A 24,385-nucleotide genomic window follows, 5' to 3' on the forward strand; every position below is an offset into this window, starting at 1 on the left:
AGCAGAACTGAGAAAAGGTACCAAGCCACATGGCTAAACATAAATAAGAATTATGGGTTAATTTAAGTGTAAGATCTAGCTAGCAAGAAGCCTGCCACGGCCATACAGTTTATAAGTAATATAAGTCTCTATGTGTTTACTTGGGTCTGAGCAACTGTGGGCCAAGGGATTAGAGAAAACTCCGGCTACAAGCAGTATACCATTTTAATTTTTAATTTTCAAAATAATGTATTTAAGAAATATTTGGTATAGATGATTTTTAGAGATCTTTATTTTTAAACTCAGACTCTTCAAATATGTATATTAGCATGACTTCATGTTTATAATCAGGGTCTTTTATTGTGAGGCTGCCAAGGCAGGCACATTGACAGGCACATAACATTTACTATCTTCTTTGGTCACAGCTAAAGATCCAGATGTTATACAGATTGCTGCTTCTCTGTCAAACACTTCTCAATATCATCAAGCACTTGAACGGCGGCTTTGGGAATCCGGGTTCCAGGACCAAATACATGGGAAACACCAGCTTCATACAGAAAGTCATAATCCTGTTGAACATATTTGCTTGATATTAGACATTATTTCAACTTCAAAGAAATATACTTTATACATATGTGTCTGTGTGAGTATGTATACCTTTTCCTTTCTCATCTGGTACACTGTTTGCATGTGGAGCTGAAACAAACACTTTTCCTGACTGGGGCAGGTAATAATAACCAGCAACACTATGCTCAGATCCTAAGTCTAAATCAGAACTCTGCCTGGTGTTGTCTGCGATGTGAAGCTATGTAGTCCTAATAAGAAAGGAACTGAGCTTTAAAATCTAATTTTTCTCTGTTCTACTGCTTATCCTTCTCTGTGTTAAACTTAATATCATGATGTTTCCAAGTTTAAAAGTCTATTTATTTTCTCCTGGACATGTAGCTGTCACTAGTGAATAGTGATACTTTGAATGCAGCCTCACAATAAATCAGATTTTCTGTTTACGAAGACCAGTTGTTTTTCTGTTCTGCTGCAGCAGTCATTAGCTTAGTTTAGTGACGGCTAAGTTTTAGTGTAAGGAGTCCCAGGGCACAAGTACTGCCACAGGCTTTAGCCTGCGTTAACAGCAGAACATATTTAGCTATAATAGTAAATTTAGGGTGTGCTGTGTGGCTTAACCTTTACCATACACGCCAGATGGTCTATCCTGTGTTTAACTGTTGCAACAGTGGTCTTTTTCTCCCATTTTCAAATGACCAAAACTAGACAATAAATTGCAAATCACACAAATTATCTGCCAAGTACCCTTTCCTACCTTTGTACTATTCTTACAAATTCTTTACATTTTTTTTTTTTTTTTTTTGCAATAGCATTTAACACATACTCCTGAACCTGTGTCCTTTTTGCCTGAACTTCTGAGAACAGAGTTCATGTCCAGTCATCTTCGTATCCCCTTCACTGGACCTATAAACACTGAAAACACATCACTGTCTGAGACAGCAGGTGCTGGGTTTTAAGAGCCCAAAAGAATGACTGAAGTATCTGGTAACAACCATCTCCAACAGGCTGACTGAGAGGCTGCCTTCTTTTCCTTTCCTAATAATGCAGCATTCCATGGCATTATCCTTACATCTGAGCTATGGACATGGAATGGGATATTGAGCTGGCAGCTTGTGGAATCCTCTGAAATTCTGTAACTCATAAGGTCTGACTTGCTTAAGTCTTACACAAGCTTTATAAAATATACCCTAGTGAGTGTGTTAAAAGTTAACAATTCCTAAATGTGGGCAAAGGACACACAGATGTTGTTTATGCTGTTTTTATTTATGCACCTTAGGTATTAATTTGGAATTATCTCCAAATTAAGGTACATCACAAGGTCTTCCACAAACCAGGCCAGGAAAATTATGCTTCAAAATGTAACTTGGATCCATGTGTTCACTCAGCTAGCCTAAAGCATTTGAGGACAATGATGCAAAGAGGTCCAGATCCTGGCTGAGTTGCAAAGTAGTGGAGATGGTACATTTTTAATCAAACTGCAGAAACTGTAAATGCTGCATCTGGAATGGGTACATCTGCTGGATTCAACACTCTGTGTTACACTTTCTAGTTCATTACTAAGTGGCTTTAAGTTGAGTAACAGTAGCATTTCACAGACCCCCTGTACTATAGTTTAATCAGTGTTCCCCAAAGGCCCACACATTAAAGCGTTGGACCCAGACCTGTGCATGACTGTAAGGTGCTGAAGTGGTACAGGTGGGATCCAGGAGTCTTGGGTGACTAGGCTGAGAATTCCTTCTTTATTTTTCATGTTGGACCCTTAGGTGAATAATTTTCCTTCTCTATGCTCTCCTTGTTACAATATAGATTCCCAAAAGCATCAGTAACAATAGACAATGGACTGAAATCTCCAAAACTGTGAGTAAAAATAGCTTTTTCACTTTGAAAGTTGTTTTTCTTAGATATTTGTTACAGTAACAGAAAACGAATAATGAGTATATGAGCTCTGTTTTCACTACCTAATAAAGGCTACCGATACTAAAAGAAGTATGTCAGAGAAAGCAGCCATGCTCAGATTTTAACTTTATGGTAAAATATATCAAACTGTTAAAGTGACTCTATCAAGAAAGTTAATGTGACTTGAAATATATTTCCTGAAAATACCAGTTTATTCACACGGTATATTTAATATTTTTCTCAACTCTTATTTCAATCCAACTATTTTCCACAGCTTAATTACCTTAATTCCTACATTTTAATATCATGCCCTAGAGCTTAGGAATTATAATTTCCACAGCTGCAAGACATATGAATTATTCCATAGATAGGCAATCTCAATTAATAATAGCCCTTAGCAAAGCATGGTAGCATGTGCCTGTGACTGGCATAGGGGACTGCTTGAGCAGAGTACTGAGACCCACATCTCAAGAAATAAAAAATATACAAACAAATTGGTCTTTCTGTTCCCAAACATAAACTACATTTATGAAAATTGGAAAATGTATTAATAAATACTTTTTCATATTGACTATATCATGTTAAAACCTTATTGATGTAGGAAGAAAACAATATGCAAGCCACTCACTGCATCATCACCATAATAGAGGAATAAAGATTATACATCTAGATGCAAAATCATATTTTACTGATGAATGTTGTAGTGGGGTCTTTGTAGCACCTACAAACATTGACTTTCCTATACACTCATAACCAAGTTTTTCCTATTCTTAATTAAAAAGGAAAAATGGGCCGGGCGTTGGTGGCGCACGCCTTTAATCCCAGCACTCGGGAGGCGGAGGCAGGCGGATCTCTGTGAGTTCGAGGCCAGCCTGGGCTACCAAGTGAGCTCCAGGAAAGGCGCAAAGCTACACAGAGAAACCCTGTCTTGAAAAACCAAAAAAAAAAAAAAAAAGGAAAAATGGTTATCATTGGAAGCCAGATGGGGAATAGGCCTTTTTTGCATCTTAAGTAATTCTTCTAAACCAACATTAATAACACAGGGTGGTGTCATTAATAGTTAACTGACATCATCCATTCTCCATTCCTAAGAGAACTCAAATGTTTGTTAAAGTAGCCACTTCCTCTCACTCTAGCCTATAATATTCAGGACAAGCTGATTTCATGTGCTAGCCATATGGTATTTTTCAATCCAGAAAAACTGTTTCAATCAAAATAGTTTCACTAGTAAAGGAGTTTTATGAAGCTATGCAAATGACATAACTCTGGGGTAGAACAATATTAAAGGATGGGGTCATCGAAGAAATGGATGAGTGAGTGACTCTCTACCAGATGCAAGCTACCTAAACGACCCGTCTAAAACCACTATACCTCTGTCCAGGGTATGACAGACACACTGCATTTCCATCATCTGTCTCTCTCTATTGTTAAGCCCATTGCTCTTATTCAAGTCTCTCTGCCACTGTTCACTGAATATGAAGATGGTAGATAGCTACCATAAATTCCTAGTAGTTTTCTCACACAATTTTTGTGGAGAGTTAAGTTAAATGTGATATAATGAATTAAAATATAACCTTAATAGAAAAATAATAGCACCATCTGCAGAATTTACCTAGAGAAATTACCGGGATATAATTTGCCTCTACATCTAAAACGAATTCATCCTTAGAAACATGCCTATCTGTCTGTCTACCTGTCTATCTATGTACCTATGTACTATGTATGAATGTATGTATGTATGTATGTATGTATCTATCTATCTATCTACCTATCTATCTATCTATATCTATTTATCTATGTCTGTGTTAGTCCTGCATTATCTTCAATTTCATAGCCTAATAGATATGCATGGAGGGGTGGGGGATGTATATGTGTTGTTTTACTTAGCAATTTTCTCTGAATTATTGAAACCTTCCTTCAAGGAAGAAGCAAGGAGATTCCTGAGACTCAGGAAGGCAACTAAATTCACGTGTCTGGGACAGCTGAACCTTGCAGGATTCACAAGGACCCTACCCCAAGGCTACAGGAGCAGCAAACAACTGCTGGAGGACACTGACCAGCAAAGCTGCCATGGAGAGACTTTTCGGATCTATGGAGGTGCCTAAGTCCTGCAGAGGGCTCCAGGAAGGCACTTTCTTAAGTCTTCCCCAGGGTCAGGGTGTGCTCTTTACTGATGCTTTTTCAGTGATCTGTTTTTGAGTCACTCCTGCTCCTGTAAGAAAAGCCCTCACTCACACTCTTGTTAGCAACTCCAAAAAAAAACCTGTGCGTATCCATGTGTGTGCACTAAAGTATGAAGAAAAAAATACCTGTGGAGGAATCACACCGCCACACATGACCAGGATATCTGGCCGTCCCAGGACAATGAGTTCTTTGATGAGCTCAGGTACGAGGGTTTTGTGGCCAGCAGCAAGGGTGCTGATGCCCACCGCATGCACGTCTGCGTCCACAGCCTGCTGAGCCACTTCACGAGGGGTCTGAGCACACAGAAAGCAGAGAAAGAGCTCCGGTTATTACCAGGCAGGGGTGAAGGAGAGCGCTGGGTACTGAAGTCAACGTCTCACACTGCTGACTGTCACTGCATGGTCCCTCGTTCTTAAGTTCTGGGTAGTAAAGAAGCTGTGGTGGACTCAACACCAATCCTGTATGTGCTCCTGGGACTGGAATTTATCAATTACGTCTCAGTTAGAAAAAAAAAATGTCTCCAAGGAATGAATCTTCAAGGTAATCTTCATGGACTACAAAATACCAATCAACACTCAAAGACACTAATAAAACCTCTAAAGTAAACCTCCCTTTCCAGAGCCTCATAGCATTTCATTCTCAACTGACATTTATTTCCACAAAAATGAGAGTTAACATGAACTTTTTACTTTTTAATCATAAATTAAATGGAATATATATATATATATATATATATATATATATATATATATATGAAAAATGCAGAATTGGTTGGACTTTTTGAAAACAGTTTCAAAAACATCATCTTGGCTTATAACATTGACTTTACTTTTTCTAAATGTGGCACATACCTGAAAAAGAGGGCCTATGTCCACATCAAAACCAAGATCAGCAAATCCTGTAGCAATAACCTTGGCTCCTCTGTCATGGCCATCTTGTCCCATTTTTGCCACAAGAAGACGAGGTCTACGACCTTCACGGTCCATGAATTGATTAACTCTGGGAACATTTCAAAAGGCAATAACATTTAAATATTAACTGTCCAAATGTAAGATATAAAAAACACAATTTACCCACATAAATCTTTTGAGAACACCCACTTATGTACAAGTCATTAATATCTGTGTTTAATAGTGAGAATGTCATGCAAGCCTTGATTGAATATGGTTATCTTCTGTCCAGAGCCAAGTCTGAAAGATGGCACAGACTGTGAGCCCATCACCCCAAGAGCAGATAAATTCCTAACAAATATAGCCTACTGAAATTAAATCAAAGGACAAACACCTGACTGATCTACAACAGACAATGGATCAAGGCAGAAACAGTCTCCCAAGAAAGAAAAGCTTTTGCCAATCACTGGAGAGTTCTACCCATCCTTCAAAGGAAAACTAATACCAATGCTTCTCAAATGGCTCCATAAACAGAATGGGAAGGAACATTACCACAACCATTCTGTGAAGCCAGTATTACCAGATAATGTGGCCCATTGTGATGATACATAATCAGAATGCGTGTGTGTATAAAATGACAAATTATACCAAACATGTCAAAACACAACATCAATTTTTGTTTTTAAAAAAAAGATTCAGCCGGGCGGTGGTGGCGCACGCCTTTAATCCCAGCACTCGGGAGGCAGAGCCAGGCGGATCTCTGTGAGTTCGAGGCCAGCCTGGTCTCCAAAGTGAGTTCCAGGAAAGGCGCAAAGCTACACAGAGAAACCCTGTCTCGAAAAACCAAAAAAAAAAAAAAAAAAAGATTCCCTCTGACGACTTTTACATTGGCTATTATTATATTATACAGTATTAACAGACTGTATAAGTGTTAATGCAGTTTTTAGAAGGAAGTGTGTTACACAAGTTGAAAACACCAATCACCCAGGAGTCGGTTTTATATCCAAGAAACAACACACATTACAGCTTCATGTCAGGCAGTGGCAACGGTCCTCACTGTCAACTCAGCGAAGACTGACTTTACATTTTGTACGGGTAGCAGCCAGATGTTTGTTTTTCAAATGGGAAAATTGTTTGAACTATTCAAGCAACTGAATCATGTGAAAAAAGTTATGAAAGTCTATAGCAATATGGTGGTAAGCTCTCTCCCTGGAAGATTTGAAGCAGTATCAGTATTAAATAAACATGTGTTTGAAATGAGAGACTCCTAATGGTGACTATGGTGCAAGGTAAAAACAGTATTCATTTTGCCAAATTTTAATATTTAATTTCATTCTCATTAGTCAGTAAATACTATGTTTCATGTAATTATATATAATTTATTATAGTCATAAATTATTAAATAACTAAAGACATCTTCAGAGAATTGAGGTGGCTTTGTCAATATGCAAACATTATACTATATATAAACTTAGTGGTACAGCTTACTACACATCTAGGCTCTATGGGGTGTGTGTGTGTGTGTGTGTGTGTGTGTGTGTGTGTGTGTGTATGTATGTGGGGGGGGGTGTGGGTGTGTGGGTGGGTGTGTGATGTAGCTTTCTGTTCCCACAAGTGTTAAAAAAGAAACACAAAATTACATCAAATTCAGGAGGAAATGGTGCAATTAAGATTCAGGAAGCAGAAGCATGAGGCTGCTTACAGCCTGCATACTATTTTGCAGTACACCATTTTTACCAGTAGAACAAGTGCACTCTAAAATGAAAATTGAAAAAAACAGCAAACGAGTAAGAGCATTGTTTGTTATCATTAGTTACTATGTACTGTACATGAGGGTAAGTGCTATACTTCTATATAACTGGCAGAGCACAGGTATATAGCAACATCACCATCAACACATGACTGTGATCATAGATAGCTACAACACCACTAGGTGGAGTACCAATGGGAGACAGGAATTAGCACCATTACAATCTTAGGGGATCTTCCTATGTATACAATCTATGGTTGGTCAAATATTAAAGTTTCACATTCTGACATAGGACTGTATATTTATAATTATAGTTATGAATAATAAATTATATAAATATTATAAGTTATAGGTTAATCACATATTATATTAACTGTATTATACATATTATTTAATATTTATTAGTTTTATAAGAATAACAGTCTAGTAGAAAAGTCGATGTATTTCCCAAGTAGCAAGGACACTAAGCCATCAGCAGGCTCAAGGGAACTGTATTAACATCATGAATGAGAGCAGAGCTCACTAAAGCTCACACAGTACCTCTTGATGGCATATGTGATCTCTTTACTTTCTCCGAATTCCTGCCGATAAGCTCCACTCACCATACGATCATTAGCTTTATGCTCACCAAAAACCTTTTTCAAAGCATCTGTGATTTCTCCAACTGTACATCTACAATATTAAAAAGAGGTGTCAGGGAGAGCATTAATTAACAATGAGTAGATAAATGTTCACCTCAATATCAATACAGTTAGAATATTTTGTTAATAAATAAAAATAGACTGTAGAAAATCAAGAACGTTTTTAAGACACTATAAAAACATCTTTTCTGAAAATACTTAATATGAAAGTAATTCTTAATTCCTTTATAATATTCATCAACCAAAATAAAGACTAAATAACCTAAAAGTTACAAGTCAGTAAGTATCTGAAGACAATTCAACAATGTCCCATTTATCAATACAAATGGGCAGAGCAATTTTCTGATGAGATATAAATCTTTCAGTGTGTTTCAGCCAAGCAGAGTGGTGAACTCAAGAAGACCAGGTAGATTACAGAAGAAAACACTGAAACAGGCCAAGCCATCAGCACAAAACCAGAGAGGAAACCACTTTACAAGTGCTCTCTCGCCTCTCCCTCCCCGGCCTTTCCCCCTTCCTTCTACTTTCCTTTTCCACCACAAGATTCATCTAGCCCCAGAGGAGAAGGAATCAGTATTGCAGGTTGTGTATTCTCCTGGCTACTTCATGATTAATGATTCCAAAGCAATGACGTGACAATAACTTCTTTCGAACAATTACCAGGTAAAGAGTTTCCCCTCTTTCCTTTAAAGACTATCTATGTCACGGCTGTACACACAACCTTGATCATAAGACTGAGTACTTCAGATCTCAACCTACAAATCAAAGAAACTGATGCATTATAATAGTGCCAAATGTTCTGAGCTACAGTGAATTGCACAACTTCTAATATCCCTCAAAAGATATTAATATTTTAAATATTAATAAGTATTGAAACTTGAGAAAAACCAGTGTAAACTTTCTAATAGTTTCCATTCTTTTCTTTCAGGTGCACAGAATTTACAGAAGCGATGTTTTATTTGAGTACAGTCTGAAAAGCTAAATTGGTCAAACTTTCATTATTTGGAACTCTCCAAACTCCCACATATTCACCTTGCACGGGCTGCATCCACAGCAAGAGCCAAAATGTTGCCGTCTCCACTGGCAGCACACTGGGTAAGTGCCTGGAGACACCGCTCAGCCATAGCTGGATCCCTGCCGGATTTGATCTTAGAGAGAAGAGAAGGGACAGCTTTATGTGAAAGGGCAACAAAATAGGTAGTACAAGATTAAACGCTGGCACACACTCTATTGACCAAGTGCCATAATCTTTACCTCAAAACAGGGGAAGAAGTGGAAGAGAATAATATTCAACCTAAGAGGTGTGTTCATTTGTTAAATTCGTTCATTCAGGATTCTGTAAAATAATTCTGATTTAGCACAAAGCCAACAAATCAGAAGCAAGCAGAGCGATAACTTTCCAAATAGTTGCTTTGGCTTTTCTGAAGCAACAATACAATGAAAACAGGTGGGCCCTTTACAGGGGAATGCCAAGGGACACAATTAACAGTGGGAAAAGCACCAGACCAGAGCTTACAGTGGAGTTTAACTATACCAGAAGTGTCCTTTAAATGACTGACAAATGCTGGCCATAATACATAATAGTGCTTAGTTTTATTTAAAAATCATTCTAAGAAGAGACCTGGTCAGAGACAGAAAGAACCCAAGACAGATAATAGAAAGACCACGTCCCGTCAGGTCCGAGCTCTACTGCGCTCTGTCATCAACTTGAACAATCATCATTACTCAAGCCCAAGTCTCACAATCTGCACTTCCTGCAAAAAGAGTCCAAACTGTGACATTTCCCAGGATGCCACTGAGAATATAGCATCTGTTATCAGAGATGGATGCAAAATATGTATTACAGCAAAGAAAAACTCAATTCAATTCCTCTTCAAAAAGCAAAGGTTTATTTTTCATTATTTTATGGCTGCATGTTTTGAATCTAAATTTTCCATCTAAGGACAGTGTGCTACAGTGTGGTGCTTCTGAGTTATGACTTGTAATGCACTACAGTATGATAGTGTAGAATTAATACTTGTGATAAACTTTTTATAGAATTTAAATAGAATAGAAAACATCTAAGGGCATGGAGCTTGGTTTACAAAAGTATTGTTTGCTGAAACTTATCTTTGTAACAGGTGCACTCACACAGTGCACATAGCTAGGTATGTAGGAAAAATGCACCTTCTGCTCAGAGTTATGGTAAAAACAAAAAAGGAAATACACTAGAATTAGAATGAAGAGAATAGGCACAGGAATCTACTTATACTGGGTTCAACCTCCATCTCACATTCACTTAAGAAAAATACAGACATCTCTCCAAACAAGCTTCCTGTCATACTAGATTGATTAACAGAATTAAATGAGGAAAACGTGTGTTCTTACTTTGTGACATCAGCACTAAAGTCTTAAGAGACCTAGTCTGAGTCATGATTGTCCAATTATTTATTCCAAGCAAGTTTCCCAACGTCTTACCTTTAAAAAAAAAAAAAAGAGAGAGAAGTAATATTGAACTCTTCCAGATATTATAGAAGCTATGTGGAACAATGTAAGAACTCAGAACCCAGAACCCAGGAAGAACATACTTATCAAACAATGGTCAACAGTACCTTCTTAAGTTTTTCAATCTGCTTGTTACGCACTGAAGTATTGTCAATGGCCAGAACTTCTACAGTGTCTTCTTTTTCCAACTGATACTTATTTACTCCAACAATTACTTCAGAACCTATTGATTTCCCAAAGGAAAATAACATGTGAATTTACTCATAAATGGTCTCGTATTGAAAATGCTCTGATTATCACATATTTTTATAAGTTCAATATTTTTAAGTAGCATTCTTAACTCATAACAAATTTCAGCATAATGCAGAAACTCTATTCTGGGATACAGGTAAAGTGGGAAGAATAGTTCCACAGTTACATGATGGGCTCTCTGCAAGGAAGGACTTTGCGCTTCTCCTAAGCTACAAACTTTCTCAGTTCCTAACACACACAAAAAAGGACAGTCAGTTACCATGACAGATTTAGAAAGCAAAGCGAGTAGCCATGCCCAATAGCTTTCCAATGTTTTCTCGAATTTTCTTACAGCTAGTTGTTGTTTAAAATCTGTCAATAATAAATCAATATTAAGAGCATACCTTCGTCTCATCTAAAAGTAATTCACCATCGCACCCCTGTTTATACTTCTTACTTCCTTACAGCACTTAGTGTCATCAGTAATTAGTTTCTTTATGTGTTCATTTCCTTCTTTATTGCAATGAAATCTCTATATGCAGAAGAGTTCACGGCTGTCCTAATCACAGCTGCATGCACTGCCACAATAAGCACATCAAAAAGTATCCCCAGAGTAAATGAGTGAATCCTTCCATGTAGAGTATGACTGTCAAGCATACTATCCTTAATTCTGTCACTGGCAATAGTTCATACATGCACGTCTATGTTTTAAGTACATATAAGCTTGCCTGTGTGCTTACAAGGATGCAAAGATCTAAGATACAGTCATACAAATACATTTGGATATGCAGATATGAGAAATATTCTACCAAAGCACTATTTTCCTTTTTTTTTTTTTCATTTTAAAATGTATTTGTATCAATTGTGCATGGTATCCATAGACAGAAACTAATAGTCCTCCTTAATCATTGAATTTCATATACAAGCTTTTCTATTCTCTTACCAGAATCTATTCTAGCTTGTCTTCGGGCAGCGCATTCTTCAATGCGAAGTTTAGGTATTCCTTCAGCTACAGCTTTGGCCATCCCACCCATTTCTTCAATTTCATTTATGAGCTAAAAAAAAAAAGAAAAGAAAAAAGAAAAAAAGACAAAAAGGAAAGGTTAGTAAAACTGAGATATAAAAGCATTTACCCTAGCCCTGTATGTTATATATCCCCTAATAGCATTCAAATTACAAGGCAAATGTTAATGCTTTATAAGAAAGTAATCAAATAAATAGAAGAGAAATAATTAGAATTTGTGTGCTTAAAGCTATCTAAAAGGACAAAAGAAAAATTTTAAAGTATATTCTGGAAAGCCTGAAATTTCTCATTCATGTCTTGTGGGGAAATGCCAACAATAGCTCCAATTCTCTAGCCTTTATTTTTAGTTACATGAACAAGATTTTTTAGGTTTATGACTCTTTAAGAAAAATATACATCAAGATGCAATTCTACTTTCAATATGAAAAACAAGAAGTGATATCATATATGTGTATATATGAGATGGAAGAGAACCATCAAAAACCCAGTATAAAATAGAATAAAATATGCATACGAGATAGATAACAACACAAAAATCAAAAGAGATCTTGATGCTTTCAGAAAGAAAGATCTGGCATAAAATAGTATCAAATTTCTGATCACAAATACTAGAGGCAAGAGTCGAACTTAGAATGAAAAGCAGGCCAGTATTAATAAAGTTGATCATAGAATCATGAATAGAAATAATTTTAAGCCAAGTCCGCTATAGCTCATGCATGGGTTTGTGAACTTGACTGGGGTGACAGGCGATTAAGAAAGACAGACAAATACAAGTAACATAATCAATGCTGGGATAGGGTAGACCGTAAGTTCTCAGGTGAAAAGAAATGCACCAGTCAAGAGCAATGGCCAGGAAACTCAGAGATTTTTATGTACAGCACAGGAGGAGAGGTTAGCTAGTCTCCACATGAAGTCTCTATAAGGCAACAGCCTTAGGCTTCAGTCATCCAAGAGGAGCAAGCTGCACTTGCTGTTCTTGAACACACCGTCAACATCTGCCCATGGACCAGAAGAAGGCTTTGGCAGTTCCCTGGTCTGAGGCATTGAGGTCTGTGACATGGCTGTGCTCAGGATTTCATCCACTCCTTACACATTCACCCAGGACTTCCTCTGCTTCCCATGCTAGTCAAGGATAATAACACAATGGAGAAACTTTCAAACACATAAAGTTATAAGTGATTCATCTCCTAGAAAGCTTCTATGAGAAGTGCATCAAGATTAACAAAGAGATGCCCAACTGGTTAGTGCTGAAAGACCAAGAAACTGTGGAATGCTTGACACCAAATGGGACGTCTACATCCCATCTTTTCCCCAAAGGTTCAAGTGCCCATTTTGGAAGAGAGGGGGGTAGACTCTATGAGGTAGAGAAAGTAGAAGTCTGGAGAAAAACAGTCTTGCCAGGCATGACCACACACTTGCATACACAGACTCACAGTGGCTGTCTGGGACTGAATGCAAAAGAGCTACACAAGACCAAGCCAGTCAAAATCCCAGTATGGATCAGGAGGGATTTCAAGTTCTATCCCCATCTTAGGAGCTCCTGGCCATTGGAATCTAGAGGAGAGGGAGCCCATTACCTCTAGGGAGGAGGGTTCTGACTGTAGATGGTCTGCATCCATGCAGAGGCAGCACAAACGAACTTAGTATGTATTTCTTTCTTTTTAAGAGAGAGCATGTGAATTTAGGAGGGAAAAGTGGATGAGGAAGAATTGGAGCAGAAAGAATAGGGGGTGGATTTGATCCAAACACATTACATGCATGCATGAATGGTAAAGAATTCTTTAAAAAAGTGCTTCAAAGTAACAGGAATGAGATTCAGGTTTTATATTCCATAAATGTCAGTAGATCTAGAGAGAAGCCAGTTCAAATCAAATAAGGACAGGAAGGTAGAAACTGAGATATCATTGTATTGCTAGGAAGGGGAAAGAAAGAAGTGGTATTTATCAGCTGAAATACTAAATATTACTAAACCAGGAAAGTATCTGAAGACAGTATCTGAAGCATTATGTCTAATGCCTAAAGCCAACAAAATCAGAAGACACAGCACATGTGTGAGTTAAAACACAGATAAAAAGGAAAGAAAGTGTGTAGCTTACTCCAGTGAACAGAAAAGTAAGAACTGAAACACAACAGAGTACTGCCTCTCTCTTTCTCCCCCTACCACCGTGTGTGTGTGTGTGTGTGCGTGTGTGTGTGTGTGTGTGTGTGTGTGTGTGTGTGTGTGTGCGCGCGCCTGTATATATGGGTATGTGTGTCTCTGTGTGTCTGTGTATATCTGTTTATGTCTGTTTGTCACTGTGTGTCTGTCTATGTTATGTGTATGTGTGCCTGTTTGTATGTGTGTGTATATGTCTGTGTGTGTCTGCCTGTTTCTCTATGTGTTGTCTATATGTGTGTACGTCTGTCTGTGTCTATACATCTGAGTTAAGCATATGCACTTCTAATAATAGCTATCTTTTGGGGGCTAGAGAGATGGATCAGAGGTTAAGAGCACTGCTTGTTCCTCCAAAGGTCTTGAGTTCAATTCCCAGCAACCACATGGTGGCTCACAACCATCTGTAATGAGATCTGGTGCCCTCTTCTGGCTTGCAGGGATATGTACAGACAAAACACTATATACATAATAAATAAATGAATCTTTAAAAAAATAATAATAGCTATCTTTTAATCCTACATTAAATATAATCATAGAAACAGAAATATACTTTTTAATTATGCTTTAGTAATGAAAACTATAAAGGTAAAGATAAATTTTGCTTCTCTCACATATATTTTATGGCTTTTAGTATAAATCTAAAAATGATTATAGATTTTTTTAAAAAAATCTATAAAAAGCAAAGTTGAAAGAGGAGAAACTGACCTTCAGAGCAGCTTCATAAACATCATTTGTGAGTGATTCCATCATGTATGATCCTCCCCAAGGATCAGCCACTTTGGGGATCCCAGATTCTTCTTGAATGATGATTTGTGTGTTTCGGGCAATGCGAGCACTTTTCACAGTTGGCAAGCCTAGAGCTTCATCGAAGGAATTCGTATGCAAAGACTGTGTCCCTCCAAACACAGCCGCCATTGCTTCGATGGTAGTACGGACAATGTTATTGTAGGGATCCTAAAACATTTGACCAAAAACCAAAGGCAAAACGAGAAAAAAGTTCACAGACATCAAAGCTAGAAGAGACATTATAATTCAGCAACAACTATATAACCTACACCACATCAGACATCAGAGTATCAAATAAACTCACACAAACTAGTGAGCAAGCTAGAAAAAATTAAGAGCCAAGGTATCTAGTCCAGGTTTAGGCATGAAAACACTGTCTCACATATTCCTCTAAAATATCAAACAATTTTACATTGTTTAAATACTGTTCCTTAAGCATATCATGAAGTATAATTTTTCTTATTACAGGAATCTTTTTTCCTAATTTATAATCCCTTAATTATTTTTCATACCTGCAATGGATGTGTCCAAAGTAGGCACTTAATAAATGACTAATTAAACTGATTAAGTGTAAATTCTTCGGTAGAAAATAGGATTCTATTTCATTATATTCCTAACTGTGATGTTGGCTAGTCTATAGATTTCAGTTTTAATTGTAAAAATCAGTATATTAAAATAAGATTACAAAAGTTCCTTCCAACCTCAGAATATCTATTTCCCTAGTCATAAAGAACATGTTGGTTGTTATTCAATGTTAAAAGTGGAAAAGACATGTAATTTAAAATCACAGTAAATGAACGTATAAAATGAATAGATATAGAAGCAAAATATCACCACACAATTTTTTTTTTTTATTTTACAACACCATTCAGTTCAACCTAATAGCCACAGATTCCCCTGTTCTCCCCTTCTCGCCCTCCTCCCCCTCCCCCCAGCCCACCCCCCATTCTCACCTCCTCCAGATCAAGGTCTCCCCCGAGGACCGGGATCGACCTGGTAGACTCAGTCCAGGCATGTCCATTCCCCCCCTCCCAGACCGAGCCAAGTGTCCCTGCATAAGTCCCAGGATTCAAACAGCCAACTCATACAACGAGCCCAGGACCTGGCACCAATGCACAGCTGCCTCCCAAACAGATCAAGCCAAATGACTGTCTCACCCATTCAGGGGGCCTGATCCAGTTGGGGGCCCCTCAGCCTTTGGTTCATAGATCCTGTGCTTCCATTCATTTGGTTATTTGTCCCTGTGCTTTATTCAACCTTGGCTTCAACAATTCTCGCTCATATAAACCCTCTTCTTTCTCACTAATTAGACTCCCAGTGCTCTACCAGGGGCCCAGCCGTGGATGTCTGCATCCAGATTCCTCAGTCCTTGGATGGGGTTTATGGCACAACTATCAGGGTGTCTGGCCATCCCATCACCAGAGTAGGTCAGTTCCTGCCGTCTCTCGACCATTGCCAGCAGTCTTCTGCGGGGGTATCTTTGTCACCACACAATTTTAATAGAATCAAATTATACCATCCAAATGATAGTCTTTAAATGCCTGTATGCTTTCTTGCTTTTATTTGAAAGTGTGTGTGTGTGTGTGTGTGTGTGTGTGTGTGTGTGTGTGTGTGTTAAGATTAAAATCAAATTTTAAACTGGTGGATTTATGCTAAAATGTATCTCTTAAGAATCATTTACAAGTATTGATTATAATATGGTTTTCATTTCTTCTTCATCATCAGCAAATAATTTTTCACTGTATTAGCACAGTAAATAGTCCCATGAATTGACAAATGAGGTTTCATGAAATGCAGAAGCTTCTGTATAACAAAGGAAAACAATCTCCAGAGTGAAGAGATCGGCTACAGATGGGGAAATAAAAACCTGCCACCACACACCGAACAGGAGCCTGATACCTAAGATACATAAAGTACCTCAAAAAACTAAGCCCCCAAACCCGAACCACCACATCACTAAATAAGCTAATGAACTGAAAAGACCAAAGAGGCTAAAGGCTAAAGACCAAAAAGAACTCAAAAGAATAAATACAAACAGCAGGTAAAGAGGAAGTGTTTACAGCCATAGCCAGCAAGGAAATTCCTATTAAAACTGCTTCCCGGTTCCATTTCATCCAAGTCTGAATGGTTATCATCACCAGCACCATGACATAAGGTGTGGCAGCGCACGCCCGTGATCCCAGCACTCAGGATGCAGGAGCAGGCAGAGGCAGCCCTGTCTGGTATTGAGTTTCCAGACCAGCCAGGGCTATGCAGTAAGATCAGAAGAGATAAAAATTAAAAAACAGATAGAAAAAAAGGAAAGAGAGGAGACAAGAAAAGGAAAGGAGACAAACAGCATCAAATATCGGCAAAGAAATAAAGAGGAGCCCTATTCACTGTGGGTAAGAGTGTGAACTGTTGTATATATAGCCACTACAGAAATCAGTGCGCACCAACCTAAGGGTCCTAAAAGTAGCACTACCATAGGTTCCAGCTATCCTGCTCCTGAGTATACACCAAAAGGACTCTAAATCAACAACATACCAGAGATACTTGCACATCCAGGTTTATTAATTCTCTAGTCACAACAGTTAGGAAATGAAATCAACCTAGATCTCTATCAACAGATAAAAATAGATTGATACATAAATACAATGGAATTCCACTCAGCTATAAAGAAAAATGAAATCATGACTTGCAGGAAAATGGGTATAACTGGAAATCCTATGTTCAGCAAAATAAGCCACATTCTGGACAAATACCTTGTATTTTCCTCTTATCCACAGAACCTAGATTTAAAATTAAATGTATATGTGTGTGTAGTTACAAGTGTGTTTGTAGGCCACAAAACTAAAAGAGGGCCATGCATGAAAGGAAGCTATCTTATGGTTGGTGAGGAAAAGAAAGGATCCATGTAATAAAAAAGTCAAACAAGGTACTCTTTAGAAAAAAGGGAACCAGTGGGGAAAGGGAGTGGTTAGAGGGAGGGGAATGAAGAGAACAAAGTTTAATGTCATACGTGTATGAAGATGATGTGATGAAACAGATCTACAACTGTGTACACTAATCTAAAATACTAAGATAATAAAAGAGGACTATGCAAAAGCCAGCTAGGAATGATTTTACAGTTAGCCACTAGAGGGAGCTAACTCTTTTCAACATGTGTAAACTCAAAACCTAAGTGTGCATTATGCTTCAAGTTATTCCTGACTTTCAGATATTAGCAAACAGGCTGCTGAAGACGATCCCTGGCTCTATTTGTTACCTAGAAGAAAATGTTTGTTTTCTTTATGCAAGATCTCTATTTTCAGATCGATACATACCTGCTCAGTAAGTGACCACCCTGATGTCTGGCAATGTGTCCGCAGAAGCAGAGATTTGGGGTTTTTAGCATGGAACATTTTTTCTATTAAGTGAGCCCAAAGTCTTCTCCCAGCTCGCATCTTCGCTATTTCCATGTAGAAGTTCATCCCAATTCCCCAAAAGAAAGACAACCTAAAATGGTAAAGTCCAGAACTAGATGAAACTTAAAAATACAAACAAGAAAATAAAACTAATTGTATCACACCCTAGAATAACCCATGTCCAGATTTGAATATCAAGCAATTAATTTGAATTAAAAGCAAAGCACATGCATCTAAGTAACTATGAGAATAACATAAAAATGGCTGTGAACTTCTGCTTCTGGGAAGTTATTCCCTTCACAAGTGATTTTCTTTATGAAAGACTTTCCTTTTGTGTGCTGAGTAAGACAGATACTTGGGCTGGGGTGCAGCTTAGTGGTGGAGTGTTTATTCAACACACACTAGACTCTGGGAATCCAACTCTTATTTCCCCAGTGCTGGGATCAAACTTAGGGCCTTACATTTGCTAGGCCAATGCTTCTGCCATCCAGCTACATGTCCAGCTTAAGATCCATCTCTTTAAAAAGAAAAAGACCCAGGAATCCCAACCTAGTAACACAGGGGTTGTGACTGGAAGAACAGATTCACATTCTTGCTTTGTTTGTGTAGCATGGGGTTGCTTTTTTGTGTGTTTTAAGAAAATGATTGGGCACTGAATTTGGTCACATTTTCCTCTAATTTGTCCTCAGCCTCACTATTCCCTTTTACCTCACATTCTGTAATGGATTTAACTGATTTACGTATTTAGATTACCTATTTGCCTCTAGTGGCTAGAAGGTTGTAAAATCTCATGGAAACCAAATGAGCTATAAAACACTAAAGTTTAATAAAACTCAATGTACTCAAGCAATGAGGTCTTAGGATCTGTGCTTATCCTCAAAATCTGCTGAAGACTGTGAAGAACTTTTCTTTATTTCAATATATTTATCTAAATTTTACCCATTAGTTCATGTAAAATAATAAACATATAACAGGTCAAATGGATATCTTACAAATAAGTAATATTTCTCTACCATTAAAAACTTAGAATAAAATAAACATATTACCTGTTATTTTAAAATGTTTTTATGAGACGGGTGTCCATTTTCTGTGTGTTCATGTATGTACAGGTGTGCAAGTAGGGGCCAAAGAATAATCTGAGGTGTGTTTCTTGGGTATCGTCTCCCTGTTTTCGTTTGTTTATTTTTGAGACAGGGTCTATCACTGACATGGAACAAGCTGAGATAGCTGGCCCATGAACCCCGGAACCCACCTGCCTCTGCCTACTCAGCACTGGGATTGCAAGCTTGTCTATAGCTTTGATACCTGGGTTGTGGGGATTAAACTCAGATCCTCTGTATGTAATTACCAACTGAGTCATTTTCCCAGTCCTGTTTTACAGTTCTGCAAATCTCTTTAATGTGCAGCTTAAATGAAGACAGTTAAAACCATACATATGTCCAATCTATTTCAATATAGCATACCATGTAGCTTTATATCAACTCTGAAGAAAATAAAAATGTAAAAGAAGAATGAAGTTTTAAAATACTCAGGAATAGTGTAGACCTTGAAGATCTACGTAATCCCCAGGAGTCACTGGACCACATTTTTAGAAGCTGCTGTAATAACAAGCATACAATATTTTTAGAACAAAGAGATGGTCACTAGTTATGTTTTGCACATTTGAATTGTCAGTACACAGGTGAGTCTCACTTCAGGGACTGACTGGATTGATTTCTGACCAATCAAATTTAAATATTTCATAAACTTCATTTGAAATGTTTCCATATTGTTCATATAACTTTTTATTAACAATTCATTTTGAGACAATATAGTTTATAGTATTGTACATCCTCAAACATTTTTATATGTGTTATAGGGGGAAAAAAAGGAATAGGTGATTTCTATATTTTCAAATGAAAAAAAGTAACTTGATTTCATGTTTATATTGTAATATAACCTCCATGCATGTGTTGGTTGTGTTCTGTAAATTACTAGAAAGATGGTGTTCTTCCAATTTATAGAGAAGCATGGTCAAATTAAATTCTGATTGTTTTGCTATTGATAATATTGGCTTATTTTCTCTTTCTCACTAGGAAAAAATAGAAGACAATCTAAATCCATCATGCCATTTATCCCTACAAATTTATTTTATCAGTATATTTTGCTCTACAGGTGGAAAATGGTTCTATGCATGTTGTTAATACAGAAAAGATACCTAAGTTTAATCTACTGACCTTGGTGCAAATTCATCAATGGTGAGTCCAGCCTGGAGTCCAGTTCTGCAGTACTCCACCCCATCTGCGAGGGTATAGGCCAGTTCTAGAATGGCATCAGCTCCTGCTTCCTGCATATGGTACCCACTAATCGAAATGGAATTAAATTTTGGCATGTGCTATATAAAATAATAAAATATAACAATGAATAAAATATGAAAAGGTTCTATTAAACTTATGCTACAAAAGTATTATCTATAAAGTGATGTTTAATTTCAGATTACTTGGTAGTTTATAATCTTAACTGAAAAAAATTAGTATTTGTTAGAGTAAATTCTCTCTCAAATTTAAGTGATTGATCTATGAAGCATCTTCAAGATGTTATATTTGTTTTCTACTAGGAAACAGCTGTACCAGGTATCTTTTAGGCTAGCTAAGACTTCACAAAGCCCTTATGATTTGACTGATATGTTGATACATTTAATATTACTTACATTATTTTCTTATTTGAATGAACGTATCCAATACGAACAAGTACACAGTGAACAAAACTGATTTTACACTTAGTGTTATATTTTGAAGTAAAACAGGATAAAATGCACAGCTTAAAAATATCAAAGACTGGAGCTGGAGAGATGGCTCAGTGGTTAAGAGCACTGGCTATTCTTCCAGAGGACCTGGGTTCTAGTCCCAGCACCCACATGGCAGCTCACAAGTGTCTGTAGCTCCAGTTCCAGGGGACCTGACACCCATCTATAGACATACATGCAGGCAAAACAACAATGCATATGAAATAAAAATAAATTATTTTTAAAGGTTGGCTTTATCCTATTTTAAAAAAAAATCAAAGATTTCAGTTTGATTCACTGTGATAGTTAATGCTAAGCATATTCCAGGTTCTTTCTACCATGACCACTAAGAATACCACATACCATTATTTCCCACCATTACATGTGAGCTCAAGTACCTGACTGAATATATCCTTAAAAACCAAACACTTATCATACTACTTGAGTCAACTAAACATAAAAAAAAAAAACATTGAAAACATGAGCTCCGATGTCAGAGGGCTCAAATTTTCGCCATGACATTTAACCACTGGAAGTTCCTCAACTTTGCTATCCTTTGGCTTCCTACAAAACAGAGGTAATAACTGTATTCTTATGGAATTGTTTTAAGATTAAATGATTCATCTAAATCATTTAGTATTACCCTAGCAGACAATAAGCACTCAAAAAAGTTAGCTGGCATTGTTTCTGTATGTTATAAATTAAATATACCACATTTATATATACCGTGGTTATGTACATCCACACAATACACAAATATAGTTGTGTGTTTTACATTCTCAAGTACTCTAACACAAAGTTCTTTGAAAATTCTCTATAACAAAATCAAAAGGGGGATAGAATCACATGAAGTTGAGAAAAATCACTGCATTTTGAGAGTTTATATACAAAAGCCAGGAAAAGGGTGCTTTTCTGTGCATAGGAGTGTACTGATCCAGACTTTTAAATAGTAGAAATATAAGCATGATTCAATACTATTCAACCTTAAAAAGGAAGGCCGTTCTGATATGGTATACGAAGGGCAACACTGGGAATATTATATTAAACAAAATGAGACTATCCCAAAAGAGAAATACTGAATGATCCTACTCATGTGAGCAGTCTGCAGTATTATAACTTGCAAACGTTACAGCAATACAATGGTGGTGTATCCTAAAGAGGAAAGGAGGGAACAATGGCGTATTCTGTTCAATAGATAATTTCAGTTCTGCAAAATTAAGAGTACAGGTAGATGTTGGCAATGGTTGCACAACAGTGGAAAAATAATTAATGCCACTGTACACTTATACGTGGTTAATACGGTAATGTCATGATATGGATATTTCCCCATAATTAAGAATTCTTTTAAAAATACAAAGTTCATAGGTTAGACAATATTTCAAAAATCATATCATTTGATCAGAATCTGAAACCCACATGCTGTCATTTACAGGAAGGAGTAGGTAAAGACAATTCAGAACTTCTAGAAAACATTAGGATCTTTTACAAGGTGAAATACACAAGGATACAGAAGCAAAGAATGATACTATCCACTCCAGCAACCAGTTTTCACCTGCTTCCTCTGACAGCAAGTCCTAAGCTTAGAGTTCCACAGTACAAGCCCTCCACTTCGTATTCTCTTACTACTGTGTCCACAGAGATACAGGAGGACTTTGCTAGTCTTCTATAAGATCCCTCTCCCTACTGGGCGGCAGTGACACACGCCTTTAATCCCAGCACTCAGGAGGCAGAGCCAGGAGGAGCTCTGAGGCCAGCGTGGTCTACAGAGCGAGATCCAGGATAGGAGCCAAAACTACACAAAGAAACCCTGTCTTGAAAAACCAAAAACAAAACAACAAAAAAGAGCCCTCTCCGTCTTGCACAATGGCCAGCCTGCCAGCCTGCCTGCCTACCTGCCTGCCTTAACCATAGAAGTTAATATGCCTAACAACAAAAGAGAAACAGGAGAAAAGGAAGTAGGAGCCCTGATTACTATGGAGCTCCACAGACACAAACCCCCCACAGCCCACCTTCTAACTGCCTTAAACCAAATAGAGCCGAGCCCTATTTAACTTAAGCTACTGCTATTTTTGTGCTCGCTACATGTTGCTAAGCAAAATATTTATATATGTCTTAGTAATCTCAAAATGTGGTGTAAAAACACCGTTATATATAATGCAATTATACACATACAATTCTATGTGGTACAATTCGATGGGGCAGATGCAAAACCTGAAAATCCTTTGCAAAGTACAAAGACTGAGTATCAAATGAAGAATGCAGAAAACACTGGCAAGACGTCTGGCATAAGTAATTGCCGAGGGTGAACAGGCTAAAAAGAAGGTTGGATGCAGACGAGATTTTTCTCTTCGGTATTAAGCAATTTTAAGGGATGTGAGGAGAAAAGCACGGCTAAGAAGTGAACACCAGAGAAACCACGCACTGTTCAGAGGGAAATGTGGAGGCCGAGATGCTACAGTAGCAGTGCCCAGAGAGCCTTCTTCTCCCCCTCCACAGGCTGGGGAAGGTGTGCCTGACTCAGGGGTCAATAGAGATGTCATGGAGATGGCAGACATATAAGCAGTCTGTTCCAACCCAGTTTGTAGTAGAAATAAAACCCCATCTGTCTTGATACCAGTATGTATCTTGACTCCATCTGAACTCTGAAGTGACTCTAACAATTATCAGCCAACTGAGTATCAAGGACAGAACAGGAAGTAGAAAAGTGGAATGAATACTGCCTAGGTTACAATCATAAAATGACTACATGAAGCTGGGCGGTGGTGGTGCACACCTTTAATCCCAGCACTCGGGAGGCAGAGCCAGGTGGATCTCTGTGAGTTCGAGGCCAGCCTGGGTTACAAAGTGAGTTCCAGGAAAGGTACAAAGCTACACAGAGAAACTCAAAAAAAAACAAAACTACATGAAGACAAAAACGCTTTGTGAAAATCCCTATTAATTACTACAGCAAACTCTGCAGAAAGAAAGTATACCTCTGCTGTGTATTGGAAAATGTCAGCAATAATTTTCATGGACGGTTCTGGGGGGAAAATGTAAGTATTTCTGACCATAAACTCCTTTAGGATATCATTCTGAATTGTGCCTGTGAGCTTCTCCTTCGGCACGCTTTGCTCTTCCCCAGTTACTATAAACATTGCTAGGACTGGGATAACTGCTCCATTCATGGTCATGGAAACGGACATTCTTTCTAAAGGAATGCCATCAAAAAGGATTTTCGTGTCTTCTACAGTGTCGATAGCAACTCCGGCCATTCCAACATCTCCGCGAACTCGAGGGTTGTCTGAATCATAACCACGATGTGTTGCCAGGTCAAAAGCAACGGACAATCCCTGCTGACCAGCTAAGTACATAAGAAAAAGCAAAAAAACAAAAACAAACAACGGTTATGTTAGTCTCATAATGAAGTAACCGGAAGCAGATTACCTCATTCCCATGCTCATATGAAACAAATACTTGGCTTCCTAAGAGTCAGCTGTTTCCAAAGAGGCTAAGACACACAAACTGAGCTTCTAGATAGATGAGAAATAACAGAAACAACAGCGTATCGCTTATCTCACACCTGCACAAGGATATTTTTCTCAATCTCATACATCAAATAATTTTTGTAGTTGTTTTTATTGAGATGTTTTCAAAATTCACAAAAATGTCTAG

The 24,385-nt window shown here is 37.7% G+C and overlaps 1 protein-coding gene across 4 annotated transcripts in view; it reads right to left on the minus strand.

Moving 5' to 3' along the window:
• Positions 1-253: 253 nt before the first annotated feature.
• Mmut (methylmalonyl-CoA mutase) overlaps positions 254-24,385 on the minus strand; it is a 28,972-nt gene continuing 4,840 nt past the window's right edge. For all 4 annotated transcript variants that reach the window (XM_076557857.1, XM_076557856.1, XM_076557859.1 and 1 more), the window contains exons 3-13: positions 23,707-24,074; positions 20,187-20,344; positions 17,890-18,061; positions 14,504-14,752; positions 11,563-11,674; positions 10,496-10,611; positions 8,937-9,052; positions 7,804-7,935; positions 5,475-5,622; positions 4,749-4,916; positions 254-548 (exon numbers count right to left, since the gene is read on the minus strand). In XM_076557857.1, coding sequence (XP_076413972.1) covers positions 420-548; positions 4,749-4,916; positions 5,475-5,622; positions 7,804-7,935; positions 8,937-9,052; positions 10,496-10,611; positions 11,563-11,674; positions 14,504-14,752; positions 17,890-18,061; positions 20,187-20,344; positions 23,707-24,074 — 1,868 coding nt within the window. In that variant the 3' untranslated portion in view covers positions 254-419. The remainder of the gene's footprint in view (positions 549-4,748; positions 4,917-5,474; positions 5,623-7,803; positions 7,936-8,936; positions 9,053-10,495; positions 10,612-11,562; positions 11,675-14,503; positions 14,753-17,889; positions 18,062-20,186; positions 20,345-23,706; positions 24,075-24,385) is intronic.

This window comes from Peromyscus maniculatus, chromosome 21, assembly GCF_049852395.1.
Source record: "Peromyscus maniculatus bairdii isolate BWxNUB_F1_BW_parent chromosome 21, HU_Pman_BW_mat_3.1, whole genome shotgun sequence".
In the NCBI taxonomy this organism is placed as follows: Eukaryota; Metazoa; Chordata; class Mammalia; order Rodentia; family Cricetidae; genus Peromyscus; species Peromyscus maniculatus.